This window comes from Thunnus thynnus, chromosome 6 (assembly GCF_963924715.1).
Source record: "Thunnus thynnus chromosome 6, fThuThy2.1, whole genome shotgun sequence".
Taxonomy (NCBI): Eukaryota; Metazoa; Chordata; class Actinopteri; order Scombriformes; family Scombridae; genus Thunnus; species Thunnus thynnus.
In genome coordinates this window covers 21,125,360-21,141,221 of record NC_089522.1, presented here as the reverse complement: position 1 = coordinate 21,141,221, position 15,862 = coordinate 21,125,360, and the positions used below count along the sequence as shown (strand labels likewise).

The 15,862-nt window shown below is 40.7% G+C and overlaps 1 protein-coding gene across 1 annotated transcript in view; it reads left to right on the top strand.

Moving 5' to 3' along the window:
• The window catches only part of LOC137184653 (dedicator of cytokinesis protein 3-like), a 49,940-nt gene that overhangs the window by 23,819 nt on the left and 10,259 nt on the right, over positions 1-15,862 (top strand). Inside the window, exons 13-41 of the mRNA XM_067592522.1 lie at positions 447-535; positions 2,661-2,786; positions 3,749-3,873; positions 4,023-4,185; positions 4,331-4,437; positions 5,455-5,626; positions 5,722-5,819; positions 6,260-6,343; positions 6,454-6,554; positions 6,667-6,748; positions 7,219-7,389; positions 7,671-7,733; positions 8,104-8,296; positions 8,478-8,605; positions 8,814-8,960; positions 9,067-9,165; positions 9,274-9,368; positions 9,566-9,641; positions 9,813-9,913; positions 10,014-10,072; positions 10,211-10,359; positions 10,501-10,586; positions 10,701-10,727; positions 10,839-10,934; positions 11,040-11,100; positions 11,206-11,299; positions 12,764-12,912; positions 15,264-15,350; positions 15,609-15,713. Coding sequence (XP_067448623.1) covers positions 447-535; positions 2,661-2,786; positions 3,749-3,873; positions 4,023-4,185; positions 4,331-4,437; positions 5,455-5,626; positions 5,722-5,819; positions 6,260-6,343; positions 6,454-6,554; positions 6,667-6,748; positions 7,219-7,389; positions 7,671-7,733; positions 8,104-8,296; positions 8,478-8,605; positions 8,814-8,960; positions 9,067-9,165; positions 9,274-9,368; positions 9,566-9,641; positions 9,813-9,913; positions 10,014-10,072; positions 10,211-10,359; positions 10,501-10,586; positions 10,701-10,727; positions 10,839-10,934; positions 11,040-11,100; positions 11,206-11,299; positions 12,764-12,912; positions 15,264-15,350; positions 15,609-15,713 — 3,133 coding nt within the window. The remainder of the gene's footprint in view (positions 1-446; positions 536-2,660; positions 2,787-3,748; positions 3,874-4,022; positions 4,186-4,330; positions 4,438-5,454; positions 5,627-5,721; positions 5,820-6,259; positions 6,344-6,453; positions 6,555-6,666; positions 6,749-7,218; positions 7,390-7,670; positions 7,734-8,103; positions 8,297-8,477; positions 8,606-8,813; positions 8,961-9,066; positions 9,166-9,273; positions 9,369-9,565; positions 9,642-9,812; positions 9,914-10,013; positions 10,073-10,210; positions 10,360-10,500; positions 10,587-10,700; positions 10,728-10,838; positions 10,935-11,039; positions 11,101-11,205; positions 11,300-12,763; positions 12,913-15,263; positions 15,351-15,608; positions 15,714-15,862) is intronic.

The window sequence follows — 15,862 nt, the reverse complement described above, 5'->3', positions numbered from 1 at the left end:
ATTTTCAGGATAACTATACAGCTTGTGGGAAATAAAGATTTCTAGAATAGAAAGCTGTCGTTTTTATTGGATTTCTCCGCTGAGGCGAAGAGCTCTTCCCTTTAAAAAGCAAGCAGTGATTCAGTGCTGAGCTGCCTCCAAACTGTCGGCTCCTATAACGCTCCAGTCTGTGCATTTCCCCATGCCTTTCCCAGGGGCCTACGGGCCCACAGTAATGAAAAAGGCTGGTAGAGAGCTGGCTGTCAGGTTTGCTTAGTGTGCTGTGCATTTGGGCTAATGTGCTGCTTGATAGCACCTCCCCCTGCTGCTACCTTTTCTCCAGGAGGAAATCAGCTCTGGGACACATGCTGTTCATATAGTCCCCACGCACACAATCCTTACCCCTCCATCTGGGCCCACTAATGGGTGCGCTGTTAACAGTCCTACCCGCCTGTTTTTCTCTCCAGATGTAACAATGAGAACGAGTGGTACCAGATCCATGAGAACATCATCCGCAAGTCCAACACCAAGTACTCAGCTCCCAGCACCAACTATGGTAAATATATAACCTCTACAGATCTGTTACCTGTTAGTGCTCCCCAGAATTGGTTTTGCTTTTTTTTCTTTTAGTGAGAATTTGTAGAGAAATAAAATGTATTTTTGCTGATGTGTTTATCCAGAGTGACTCATAGTAAGTAAGCAGGTAGTGGTGTTTAGGTGTTCTTCAAGGACACTGCCAACACGTCACATAGATACTGATGGATTGTGCTGATAAAGTAGTATATGCCATCATCACATTTTGGTATCTAATCAAACAGATAGTTTTGTTGTACATTGCCCAGATTTTGAGATATCTGCTTCGTAGATTTCTGCCTCCAACCCAAAACTATAGAGATGAATGGAACTTTGTTTGTGGTGCTTAAAGCATCGAAAAATTACACTTAAAAATTCAACAGCAACATCTCTTTTTAGAGTCTTGGTTACTCTGAAGAACATGCTGTCAACAGTTTTATAGGAATTATTCCCTTGGTAGACGGTAGTCTTCAAAGAATACTGTACACAGGGAGGTGTATGGATTATAGAAACCAGGACATTGTTTCTGGAAAAACATGCCCCTAATGATAAGTGAGAAAATATATTTGTTTGTACTATGTGTGAACTGACCTTTTAAAATCTCCAGAAGGTGAAATTAGATGGTCTTTGTCATATTTATCTCTGTAACTAGAGTTGTGTTGATATGACAATATATACAATGATAGATCTGAATATACTGTTTATACCACAATAATTATCCCTTTCTTATCTCTGCTTATATCAAGTTATTGCTGGCAATGTTGTACATGTGTGAACAGGCCTGGATGTACAGGAATTTTGCATCAGTGTGATGAAGTACCATGTTTTTTCAATATTTAAAGGAATAATACAACCTTTTGGGAAATACACTTTACAGTAAGAGTTAGATGAGAAGACTTATAACACTCTCATGTCTGTGTGATAAATATGGAGCAGCATCAGCCAGCAGCTGGTTAGCTTAGCACAAAGAGTTGAAACAGTGGGAAACAGCCAGCTGGTCCAGAATCCACCCACCAGCACCTCTAAAGCTCACTTATTACCACATTATGGCTTGTTTGTTTAATCTAAAAAAAAAAGTTTAAACCAGGTTGTGGTTGAAACAGAATTACTGTAGTCCTATGCTAAACTGACCAACTGATGGCTGTTTATATTTAAAGGACAAATATGAGAGTGGTGTCAATATTCTCATTTGGGCCGTGAAATGTCAGAAAATAGTGAAAAAGTTCCCAGAGGCTCATGTGACTGCTTCAACTTCCTAATTTTGTCCAACAAACAGTCAAAAACACAAAGATATTCAATTTACTTTTATAGAAGACAATGAAAACCAGTCAATTAAAACAAATCAATCAAATTGTTTTTCTATTGATTGACTAATTGATTAATCGACTAATCAGCTCTAAGAGCGAATTAGCATATTTCTTAAAATGTTAATTTGTTGGATTAGCCAAAAACAGACATTTTCATCTAATTATTTTACAATTAAAGTTCTATACCCTGATGTGTATATCAATAATCAGTCAAAATAACTTTACATTACAGAGGATTGTTTGTCACCCACCCCTAACTGTGACCATGATAATATGCTAATAATGATCTGTGGTTAGCTCTAATGACAGGAGGATGCAGGTCAATTGATGTTTTAAGGTATTAAACAAACATATTTCTTGCTGTGTGTAATTTTGAAAATGACCTGGCTGTAAGCTTGAACTCTTCTAATTCACCATTAGCTCTCTTTTTATGAGCATCTCACAGTTTAATATATGACTCATGCCTCACAAAAATCTGTCACTGTATTTGTGCACTACCCATATTTTTCCTTGCTTTATTCCTCAACTCCATTTCTCCTCCCTCCCTATCGTCTCCCTGGCTCTGATGACGTCTCTCCATCCACTCTCCTGACTGTCTTCTCCTCCCCCACATTCTGACTAATGTCCCTTAAATACCCCTCTGTCCCTCCCTTCTCCTATCTCCCCTCTTCTTTGTCCCTTTGCTTTCCTTCTTTAAATTCCACTTTCCTCCCACAACCCCACACCTCTTCATTTGCCCTTTCCCCCCATTTAAACACACACACTGATATGCCCATCCTCCCCATTACCCCCCGCTTCCAGGCCTCATCATTTCTCTGCAGCTGCTGAGGGGTGAGCTGGAGCAGATCAGACGGGAGAACCAGGCTGTGTTCAACAGGGCCCTGGCACTCACACGCAAACTGGGTTTCCCAGATGTAATCCTGCCAGGTAAGGAGGCAAAGAGCAGTAGGCGGTAATGGGTACAGAGAGGTTCAGTGAGGAGGTGGAGACCAGAGGCCAGCTGGCTTGGAAGGATGAAAAGAGGGGAAGGTCACAGATCAGGAGGATGAAGATAACAGAGGGGAAGGATAGGGAAAGAAGGATGTAGAAATAGAAAAAAACAGCTTTAGAAGGATGTAGGAGAGAGTAGAGTTGGCCATATAAGTTGGTTTCACATCACATTTGCCTGAGATCGGCATTTAGGTCAGGTGCTGCACAAATCATAAAGAGCAGAGAGGTCTTCAAAGATAACTCAAAAAGAGAGGAAAAAGAGAGGTGTGTTTATTTCGGTATATTTCATCAGCTAACATTGCTCTGCTTTGTGTCTACTGAGAATGTATTCTCTCCTCTCCTCTCCTCTCCTCTCCTCTCCTCTCCTCTCCTCTCCTGTTAGCCTGAAATACCTCCCAATAACACTCCTTGTGACTCATCTGTCCCCAAGGAAATGACTTGGATATAAATAACTATAATCTGATTTTATAAATAACTGCAATATCTTCCTCTACTGTTGCCACTGATATTTATTCCATTAAACACTGACCTCACAAGAAGGTGCTGAGGCAGTCATGAGCTACAGTGTATTACAACTCAGCGGGGTCATTTCTCATTGACAAGAACAATGACGTGTGGTGCACATCTTAGCAGCCCTGTGTGGTGTCGGCGCGGCAGCTTAATTTATGTTGACCACTCGCAGTTCATCTGTGGAGCAGAGGCTGACATGTACATTATAACTTATTAACATCGACAAGGCAGGAGACATGTTTGTCATCATAGTCTGCAGATGTCTTTGTCTTGTTGTTGTGGGTAACGTCAAACCTCAAGAGAGGGGTTTTGAGACAGTGCTGCAGTGCAATGATTTTTCTCATGACTTCCTAGCTTAACTAAAGTTTCCCTTGGTGTAACTGTCCTAGGTGACACTCGCAATGACCTCTATCTGACCCTGGAGCGGGGAGAGTTTGAGAGGGGTGGCAAGAGCGTCCAGAAGAACATTGAAGTCACGCTGTATGTCCTCTATGCCGACGGGGACACTCTCAAAGTATGACACATATGTAAATGACTAATCATGTACCATATCATCAATCAATGAGTAATGATGAGTGTTACTCTCCTCCCATACAGTACATCCACACATTAACTTGCTGTGTACATCACTAAAACAATCTCCCATGTTGCTTTTCCTCTCAGGACTGCATCAGTTTGGGCAGCGGGGAGCCCAACACCAGTGAATATCGCTCTTTTGTCCTTTACCACAACAACAGCCCTCGCTGGAGTGAGATGGTCAAGCTGCCTATTCCCATAGATCGCTTCAGAGGTTCCCACCTACGCTTCGAGTTCAGACACTGCTCCAGTGAGTCAGTAATGCAGCGCAGTGGCAGTCATCCCTCAAGACATGAGTTTATTAGGACAGATTGGATCACGCTCACGAGTTATGCAAGTATGCTTTGTGCAGTGTAGGTATATGATGCATGATATTATGATCTGCTTCCTTTCAGCTAAAGACAAAGGGGAGAAAAAACTGTTTGGTTTTGCCTTCACTCCTCTGATGAGAGAAGATGGGACGACTCTGTCAGATGAGAGCCATGAGCTGTATGTGTACAAGGTATGAGGAAGTCTAACACACAATTCAGACACACTGTAGAATGATGCATATGTAATAATCGTAGTAACCAGTAGTTATTGTTTTATAAAGAAATTACAATTTTCAGAATCTGTAACTGATGATAGGAATGTGCACAAGACACATTTTGGTGTGTCTTTAATTTTTAAATTAAAAGTTGATTATATTAAAGTGGTCTAGTTGTGGTGAGGTGTCTCTGTATTGGTGGGGCGTCCCCTTCTGTCTGTCTCTGTATGTCTTTATTGCTATTTTTCAGCAGTAGACTTTGTTCATGCTCTAGTCTGACTATGACAACATGTAATGAAAAGGACCACCCATTTTGACTGCTCTCTGTCACCAACAAATGTCGCCACTGTGTGATAGATGAGTAGTCCTAAATGACAGTACCACAAAAGGAGCTTTTGTTGACAGGCTTTTCTTGCCCGTGACCCTGATTTAGGCCCTAAAATTAAAAAAATGTTCACAGAAGTTTAAGTATGACATAATTCATATTCTGTTTTCAAGAGCATGAAGGGGCTCCAAAAGGATGGAGATGATAATGTACAGTATTTAATGCCTGGTTATTAATAAAGTTAATTAATTAATTATCAGTATATCAATGTGCATATGAAGCTACCCCACATAGGGGATTGAGAAGCTCTGTGCTATATACAGTAGTCTATCCATGTCTTACATGCTAATGTTTTAGCACTTTTGTAACATTATATTAGTATGCTGTGACCCTAGAAAGCTATTCAAAGTAATATGCATATTGTGCACTAGTGGAGTGAACATTCACTTCATCTATTGGTCAGCGACAGCATAGGAAGTCTCCTGTGTCTTGCTGGCTCTTATACTACTGCCAGAAATGTTTCTGTGCTCACAGGTCACCATCATGAGAGCAACCTGCTGCAGTTGTAATCAGACCAGTTATTGAATAGAACGCCAGTCTTCTCATCTCCAAACAGTCTCCAAACATTAATGAATCTTTTCTGTCCCACTTGTATCTGTCTACTGTAGTGTGATGAGAACGCCACCTTCAGTAACCAGGGCCTGTACCTGAGTCTGCCCTGCTGTAAGGAGGACTTCAACAGCTGCCCCAACCTGCCAGCTAACCTGCCCTTCCAGAGAAGCCCTAAAGAGACCTTCTGGGTTTCCACAATACTCTGCTCCACCAAACTCACACAAAATGGTAATCAAACACCCTACATGTTTTTTTAAATAATATTTTAAGTCCCTAGTCTTTTAAATTTGACTCAATTTGATTTGATTCTACTCTGTTTTCAGTGGACCTGCTGGCTCTTCTAAACTGGAAGGCCCATCCGGACAGGGTGTTGGACATCCTCGGTCGATTGCGTCAGATCAGCGGAGAGGAGATTGTCAAGGTCAATCATCAGATAGATTATGTATCTAATGATGTGAAGTATATTTAGCTCCTGTGTAGCTGTATGGTGTAGTGTGACTGATATTTAGCTTCAGCAGCAATGAAATCTCCTGTTATTTAGGTGAAGATAAAACTTGAAGTGTGACTTAATTGATTATAGGTCATATTATCATATTGTTTTCATATATTGATTTTCAGATTCAGTAATAAACCTTTATAGCTTTAAAATGTTCAGAATACATGTTGAGTTTTTTGATATTCATGTACTGTGTAAAATTTATTCCAGACTGTTTAGATATCACAATATCATTTCAGAATAATAATTAAAAAAAATTATTGCCATGTTTTTGGTGAAGGGGCTATCCTTTGTTTCTATTTTCATATTAGCCATGTCTTTGATGTGATGGTTGTGCTGAGTGTTGTTCCCTTTTTTCCTCACAGTTCTTGAGAGATGTCCTGGATACGCTCTTCTGTCTTTTAGATGACAACACTGATAAATACGGACCGCTGGTTTTCCAGTCACTGGTAGGAAAATTGAAGCTGCATAACTGTACTTAGAAATTAAATGATGTATTTTTCTAGTAAGAAGATGAAGAGGGCATACCTAACATATCTGTATATATTTGTGTGTTCAGGTTTTTATCATTAACCTGCTCAGGGACAGCCGTTTCTACCACTTCAGACCTGTCATGGACTCCTACATCCAAAACCACTTTGCTGGAGCTTTGGCATACAAGTACAACAAAGTTTACTGGACTCGTTTGAAACAGACATATTTATCTGCATTTAGAGTTCTACAAAGTTATACTTGATTTTGACTCACATGATTTCAAACAACATCTCTGCAGAGAGCTGATTCGATGTCTGAAGTGGTACATGGACCGCTCGGCTGAGGTCGTCAGACAGGACCACATCCAGGAAGCCATGAGGGTAAAGTATCACACACGCTTCCTGTGCTTCAGTTTCAGAGTGGCAGAATAAAACAAGGCTGACCCGGCCCCTTAAGCAGGGATTCATTTGTAAGGCAAAAGGAAATTGTCAAACAGAAGGGCTGATAAGGAGTAATGTGACGCCATATGAGCCCTCAGGATGTGAGTTTCCTGCTGAGAGAAAAGCTAATGAAAGGAAGTTATCAAAAATCTCTGCAGATATTGACGTGTGCAGAGTGCAGCATTTCCACGTGGTCTTTTCTTAGTGAAGAGATACTCTGTTACGAGACCTGACAATTGGAAACTTTTTTTTTTTTTTTATGTATTGATTTTTTTCCTGGATGATCAACCACAAATCCATTCAGTGCTCAGTGCTTGTTCTTTGATAGGGAACTGATAGTAGGATATGACGTGTACTTCTTCAGTTGACTGTAATGTCTCAATTTGCATGCTGCCAACAAACCCCCTCAGGCTCTGGAGTACCTGTTCAAGTTCATCGTCCAGTCTCGTATCCTGTACTCGAGAGCCACCTGCGGGATGGAGGAGGAGCAGTTCAGAGCGAGCATCCAAGAGCTCTTCCAATCAATCCGCTTTGTCCTGAGCCTGGACAGCCGCAGCTCAGAGAACCTTGTGTTCACACAGGTCTGATAGCTCACACTTCATGGCAAACTTTTTCACCATCTCCTGCTCTTGACAGCCTTTATCATCTGCACGGCAGTCTTATTTATCTTTGTTTATAAATGCTTGTATTTTCTTTATTTATTCATCCTCTTAGTTTGCATTCACGTTTCATTGATTGATTTTTGTTGGTTAACTTTTTTCTCGTTTCATTCTTGATGCTTGTTTCACTTTTCATTCTGTGATTGATGCTTCAATCCCTCGCCCCCTCACTGTTGCCCCTTCCTTGGCTTGATCTTGGACAGTTTAAGGGTGCGATCAGCAGCATGCCTGTCTGTGGTAATGCTCCAGGGCTCTCATCCATCTCAGTAAGTCACAGCGCCCCCCTGTGTTGGTTCCACAATGCAGCAGAGAACAGCCTGCTAAAACAGCATATTTTCCTCAGTAGCTGATATGCAGACAGTGCTTTAGATTTGGCAGTTGTACTGGTTATCTGAGTATAAATAAGGAAAGACTGACATTATGGCTGTGCAAAGAGATAAATTGTGTTCCCACATTAGTGTCTTGGTCATGCCCCCTTTTGGAATATTAATAGCAGACTTAATTTGGGGCTTTTTTGTTTTGTGTCAGTGTCACACAGAAAAGAGTAATTTTTATCATAAGTGGTGTTTTTGTGATGTTTTTATACATGAAAGTGTAGCAAAAAACCTTCTCTGTTTTCTTTGTTTTCCCCTTCAGGCAGCATTGTTGAACAGTTTCCCTGATATATTTGATGAGCTGCTGCAGATGTTCACTGTTCAGGAGGTAGCCGAATATGTTAGGGGCACCCTTGGGAGCATGCCCAGCACAGTGGACATTGGCCAGTCTATGGATGTAGTCAAACTGCAGTCCATTGCTCGTACAGTTGAGAGCCGCCTCTTCTTCTTCCCCGGTGAGACAAATGTCAAGGTTTTAGACTCAAAGTGTTTTTTGGACTGAAGATGGCTGAATATAATGCTACTGTATGGTACCATGTAAATCCATAAATGTAAACCTAATGCAGTGCATACAGTGGTTTTCAGTTTCATCCTCACTCATTCTCCTTCTTCCCTCTTTGCTCTTCCTTCCGTTAGAGTCTCGTAGTATTCTGCTGCCGGTGGTTCTGCATCACATCCACCTGCATCTGCGCCAGCAGAGGGAGCTGCTCATCTGTTCTGGGATACTGGGAAGCATCTTTTCCATAATCAAGACTAGCTCCATGGTACAGTTCATAGTATAGACATATGAATTGAATCACTATTCAAAAGGAAAATACAATATAAACATTCCTTTTTCTTTTTTTAAATACAATGGATCTTGGCGATGCAGTTGTAGCTTGCAGAATAACATTGCTGTTAAGCAGCAAGTTTGCATCTAAATTGTTGACTCAGTGTTTCTCTGCTTCCCTCTACTTGATGTCTGTGTCTCAGGAGTCTTCTGTTCAGGAGGAAGTGGAGATGATGGTAGAGAGCCTTCTGGATGTGCTGCTGCAGACTCTGCTGTCCATCATGAGCAAATCTCACTCTGTGGAGACATCCAGAGGACAACGCTGTCCCCAGTGCACTGCCGAGATAACGGTTAGTGCTTTGATGCGCAATGAATCAAATGGAATTTAGTGAATATTTTCAGTTGATTAACCTTTCTAAATATGCGTGTCCATGTCTGTCATTTTCTCTTGTGCAGGGGGAGTATGTTTCCTGTCTTCTCTCTCTGCTCAGACAGATGACGGAGATCCATTTTCACCATCTACTCAATAACTTCCATAGCAAGGAGGAACTGAAGGTGAGACACTCTCTGAGTCATAGAGCTGATCAAGATTACAGCATTTTTCTGCAGCCTGCTTATCACATACCTAGACTGCATACACTCCGTTAATATATTCCTCCGCAGGAGTTCCTGTTGAAGATCTTCTGCGTGTTCCGCAATCTGATGAAACTAACTATCTTCCCCCGAGACTGGAGTGTCATGAGGCTTCTAACCAGTCAGTGAGTCTGCTTTTCCATTTCTGTCATGCAGTCTTTGTCCCAGAGATGGTAAGGGAATACAGCCAACCATTAGATCAGACTCTCCTCAAATAATCCTGTTCTGAAGGTGACGCTTGTGTTGCAGATTTTTTCATCTATTTTTGGCAGCTACCTTGTTTTGTAAGCTGACAGTGTAATGTTTGCTGTCCTTTCTGCAGTATCATCGTAGTGACAACACAGTTTCTGTCTCCGGCACTGCACAAGAACTTCTCAGAGGCAGATTTTGATTTCAAGGTGTGTGTCTGACCAGCGAGGGGAGTGGGGGGGGGGGTTAGCTTTTAGGAAACCCACGACACAATGAAGCTATTTGATGCCTTTCCGTGATTACATTTCTAAAACTAGTGTTAAATTTTCAATTCCGCATGTATTTATTTATTTTTGTTTATGTCTTATTGTGTGTGTTAGGTGTGGAACTCCTTTTTCAGCCTCACTGTACTGTACATTAACCAGCCCAGTCTGCAGCTGGAGGCGCTTGGCCCCGCTAAGAGAAAGAAAGTCCTCGATAAGTAAGAAACTAGCGTATATGTATTGTGTGCATTCTGTCCAACACTAGGTTAATTGTTTATCTAACTTTATACACCTAACTTTCCACTCTTGTCTTTGTAGGTATGGTGATATGAGAGTGATGATGGCATATGAGCTCTTCAGCATGTGGCAGAAATTAGGTGTGACATCATCCTTAATTCATACTCAGACATCCCAACTCCCCATCATCCCCCTCACACAATGACGCACCTGCATTTAGATCCTAATGAAATCGGTGAAAACAATGGCCTCTGTCTATGTCAATCTATGTAATCCAGGTGACAACAAGCCCCACTTCATCCCAGGAATGATGGGTCCCTTCCTGGGAGTCACCCTGGTCCCTCAAACCGAAGTTCGAAATATAATGATTCCAATTTTCCACGACATGATGAACTGGGAGCAGAGGAAAAATGGCAACTTCAAACAGGTCATTATGACATTGTTATGTTATGAAATACAGGTTGTATGGTGCAGCAGTTGTGATAAAAATGGACAGTTTTTTCTCACATAACATACCCACATCTTTTGGCTGAACCTGTGTGTGTGTGTGTGCGTGTTTTCTATGTAGGTGGAAGCAGAGCTGATGGATAAGCTGGACAGCATGGTGTCGGATGGGAAAGGGGATGATAATCACCGAGAGCTCTTCAGTCTTTTGTAAGCATCAAACCTGTGTTTAGTGAGCCTGTGGAGTGATACTCAGAATAATGCTGCTCTTGTAGTATTTCCTTCTAACATACTTCTCTGTGTTGTCTGGTTGTCACACCCCAGGACTCAGCTATTTGGTCCTTATCCAAGGTGAGTTGTATTGCTTTCACAGCCAAGTCCGAGAGACATTTTGATTCATATCTATTTACTCCCCGTGCTCGTCGCTTTTTGTAAGAATATCTTACTGTATTATCTGTGCAGCCTTCTGGAGAAGATTGAGCAGGAGACCTGGAGAGAGACGGGGATCTCATTCGTCACATCAGTCACAAGACTTGTTGAACGATTACTGGATTACAGGTATACTGAGAGTATAGTGAGATTAAGTTGCATATCTTATCACTATTTGTTTATGTTATGAAATTGCAGAGCAATGAGAAAGAAAAATCTATTTTTTATGTTTAGGGACTGTATGAAAGGAGATGAGATGGAGAACAAGAAAATCGGCGGTTCCGTCAACCTTATGGTGAGCTTTTAGTCTAGATTTTTGAGCAATTGGACACATATATGAATATTTACACACATGAATTTGCATTTTGACCATTCCCTTTCTCTTTTTATTCAACCCCAGAACTTCTACAAATCAGAGGTCAACAAGGAGGACATGTACATCCGTTACATCCACAAGCTGTGTGACCTGCATCTCCAAGCAGAAGACTTCACAGGTAAAAGGGTCTTTTTTTGTGATGGTGCATGGTTCATTTCAGATGTTTTGTACTGGCAAAATTGGATTTTTATTGGGTGAACACAGGTTTTGTAGCTACAGCAAAATTTTAGGCTGTCACTGAGAAACTACAGGTTTTCTCCTCACCTCTGCCTCGTTTCTCTGAATGTGTTTTCTCTTTCCTTTCATATCGTTTTATTAATTGAAGCACCTGTAGATGCAGTAGAGAAAGGCTCATGGCTGCAGGTAAAACCATGATACGTAGAGCAGAATCATGACTATATTCTTTTGGTTAAAGGTGGTAGTTGCAGTGATTTTTGATCAAATAATAAAAATCAAAAGCAGTGTCACTAGAGATATATACTGTCAGTAGGAGCTCCACTGGGGGAGTCTGGGGTATCATCTGATGTAAACTGGTGAAACTCCATGACAGCACAGTCGAACGTTGTTCAGGCAACGATAAGGAAGATCGTAGATCAGAAAATATTATGATTCAAATGTTCAAGTGTACCACCTTATTGTAGAGACACCCTTGACAGGCTAAATATCAAGTGCTCTATGTGCTGGTAGTTTAACTTGAAGATGTTGGACTGTTGCTTGACAGTCTCCATTGGGTCTTAGCGCCAGTCTTTTGAGTCTGGGATTGTTCTTCTTCCTCGTGTCCTTTATATATTAGAAAAGGCAAAATTAGTTATTTTGAAGGTGGTAACTGTAAATGTTAATTAAGTCTGGTAATGCCAATTTCAGTCATGTAAACAGGAAATCGGGGACGTTGCCAGTTAATGTAATCCAGTAAATGGCTTAAGTGTTCTTGCTTTGCTCACATTATTGGCAGTGGTGGCTTTATTGTGCGCGTGTAAATCTAGCCAAATATGACTAATTGAAAGCAACCTTATTCATCACTTACGTAAAACAAACAACAGGCAGCTGCTAAGATAATTAAAACACATTTTGGTGTTCTACAGAGTTAGCTGTGATTGCACACGTTGTTATTCACTCATCACTGTCAGCTGTAAGCTAAAAAATCTTTGGAGAACATGGTGACAGGGCTTTCTTATCAACAGAAATAAACTTAAAAGGGGCGTCAATTGTATTTGGTTTATACTCTGGGTGCAATAGATTCATGTTGTGATGTATATTCACCCCTTGCGATAATTCACTTCAACAGCTTGTATGTCAGCCAATATGTAGTTGCAGTTCTGCAGATGGGACTGAGTTTAGCAATATGGTTTCAACTGTGCAGGTGCACTTTGCACCACTGGCCACCAATTTACCAAAATACCCACCATGCTCTGGAAAACTTGTGCCATATGCCATCTGTACACAAAAACAGGGCCCGAAATGTCTGGAAGATATCAGTTCATCACCTTGGCCAGACTCTGCAAACTGAGATAGCAGCTATCATGATACACTTTTTTTCCCACTTTTCCCTGCTGACCTTTGACCTGTGTCCCCTCATCAACAGAGGCCGCATTCACGCTGCTGCTGTACTGGGAGCTGCTGCAGTGGGAGGACCGGCCCCTGAGGGATTTCCTCCACTACCCCTGTCAGAGCGAGTGGCAACGCAAAGAGAATCTGAGTCGTAAGATCCTCCACTACTTCAACAAGGGCAAGGCAAGTGAATTTTTTTATAGCTGTATAGTTTTGACTGATTTCAAGTCATTTCTGACCCATTCCAACTTTTGGCACTGCAACTAGAGGTCACACAGTAAAATGTGAAAATGGAGACAAGGCCAAGTTCACAGTGACAGAACAACATTAGTAGGTTTGTGCTGGAGAAGACAAATCTGAAACTAAATCAACTTAGATGAATAAAAGTCACATTAAGTTTTATAGCTTTTTCAAATGTTTTTTTTTTCTTTGCAATGTTCAAGTGGCTGATTGTTCCCATCTGTGGTGCAGCTGTTCCTAGACATAATTAAATTTTGCCCTCATTAACACTGGGAGAAACACAAAACCTTGTACAGCTTTTCTCAAAGTTTTTATCTATCTTAAAATTTAGTCAGCCCTTACTAATGGTGTAAGCCTCAGTGATGTGTATGTCTGTTATTGTGTATCATTTTTCATTTTGTAGAGCACTTTGTGACAATTGAATTGAACACAACTGAATTTACAGCTAAAGCAACAGCCTTTCTGTGGTGTTGAATACCAAACCAGGACTGTAGACTATCAACAACAACAGAATCATCTTATTTTAATCTATTTGGCACATACTCTATGTTATATCTTGATGGAGTTTTCTGTACAAAGCAAACCCTGAATATCATGCTGTAAATTCAAATGTGTAGCCTTTGCAGATACCACAATACTCAATAACGGTCAGATGTCTGCTCAAATGTGATTTGCTTCCCTGAATCACTCCTCCCTGGCTGGTATTCATCCACAAAATTAAATTAGTTGACCGGTGTCTGTGCTTTGGAGAGGACAAAGCCCTCTGGACTCAGGGAGCAGTGAGAAGGAAATAAAAGTCACCCCCTTCATTAACTCTTTGTCATCTCCTGTTTTTCTCGCCAGTTTTTTATATATATATATATATATATATGTATATGTGTATATGTATATATATATATATATATATATATATATATAAAGCTGTTCTGTAGTTGTGGAATCCACTGCTGCTACAAATGTTCAGATTCACCCAGGACAAATAGAAATCTGTATTTGCTTAAAGAGCAACTTGCAGGTTGGTGATCCCAGTGAATAAATGGGTGGGGAAGTGGTGTAAAATCTGGTCTTTTAAAAGAGTTTTCCTATATATGCTACAGTGACATCTGGACTCCTTCTTGTAAGGCAGTTTTCATGTCCACCTCAAAATGGAGAAATTGGATGTGACATCACATAAGGGAGGGCGGCAAAGCCAGGTCAAGTTCAACAATAAATCAGTAAACAGGGATCCCAGTGCTAGTTTTGACACTGATGAGGATGAAGAGATATACTCATATGCATATGAAAGACCACAGACTTATGAGGTGTCCATGGAACCGAGAATAGAAAAGGAGAAACAACAGCCACTGTGAGATATTGAGTTGTGGCTTGTGGAGAGGGACCAGAAGCTGCTGCTGGCATAATAATTCACCATGATGAAAAATGCAAAGTAAAACTAGTGAAAAAAGAAGACTGATCCATTAAAGGTCACAACCGCTCAGACTGACATCCACCTACTACCTCACAGCGCATTGTAGCAGGATCAGGGAGACAGACTCCTTCTGTGGCATGGTGTTGCCCTCAGGCAACAAACACTTTTTAACATGTTTAAATTCAAATAACTTTATAGAAAAATACATATGCACGTTCATTAGTATCTAAGGAAGTATATTTGATTGTTTAAAGACATTTTGTTTTTATTATATACTAAAACAATGTTTTTTCATTCGTTGCCTCAGGGCAACATTTTGCAGTTAGACCATTCATGCATGATGACGTGCTGGGATGCATTGTTATCACCATAGTCAGTTACTTTACACATATACACACACTCACTTGATGTTTGTCAAAATGCTTGTTTTCTCATTATTCTACCTAGGAAACCTTTCAGTAAGAAATTCAATCTGCAAGTTGCTTTTTAAGGCTGTTTTTTGATTGGACTATCACTAGAATTTAAAGTTAAACAGATAAGTAAATGCATCTCTATTTGAAGCCTGTGTTACTGACATCAGATTGGCCTCTTTGCAGTGATCACACACATTTTGAAACTATATTAAATTCAAAATATAATATTGTTGCCATCAGAATATGAATACAGTTCAGTAAACAAGACTCTATAGACTCTTAGGAGGGTTTTTTCTTTACTTTCAAATGATGGCACCTCTTTGGCTCAGATATATTCTTTTCATGCTGCTATATAATTTTGTCAGGTGTCCTGGTGATTCTTCCTACATCATAGTATAGTTTTCTCCATTATAAATTAAACTTAAGGGACATCTTCCGTTCACTCTGAATCTCATTTATATATCACTTTGCAGTGTTGGGAATATGGGATCTCTCTCTGCCGGGAGCTGGCTTTCCAGTATGAGACTTTATATGATTATCAGAGCCTCAGCTGGATACGGGTAAGTAGAGTCTCACTTGCCTCCTGTTTCTACCCTTATTATCAAACAAGCATCCCCTGTAATGCTGGGAGGTGAGATTTTCAGCTCCCTCTCTCATTGTCCTCTGTTATGTAGTGTGAAATGTGTATAGCGTCGGACACAATGTCCTAATTACCTGTGCGCACCCACACTCATCAGCAATTGCAGAGGATGCAGTAATGTGTGTGATTAAATCATTAGTCATCATGACTCTTTTGCATCTTTATCGTTCTGTGACAGAAAATGGAGGCAGCGTACTATGACAACATTATTGAACAGCAGAGGATTGAACCAGAGTTCTTCCGAATGGGCTTCTATGGCAGGAAGTTTCCTTTCTTCCTCAGGGTAAGACTTTCCAAATCTGGTCTCATCTGGTCGGCCCTGACACAGTTATGATTCTGCTGATGCAGCCTGCTACACCGCTCCTTCATGCTTCAGCAGGAGATTATGTCAGTTACAGTAGCTTCTGCAAGATAGAGAGAATGGATGTTGAG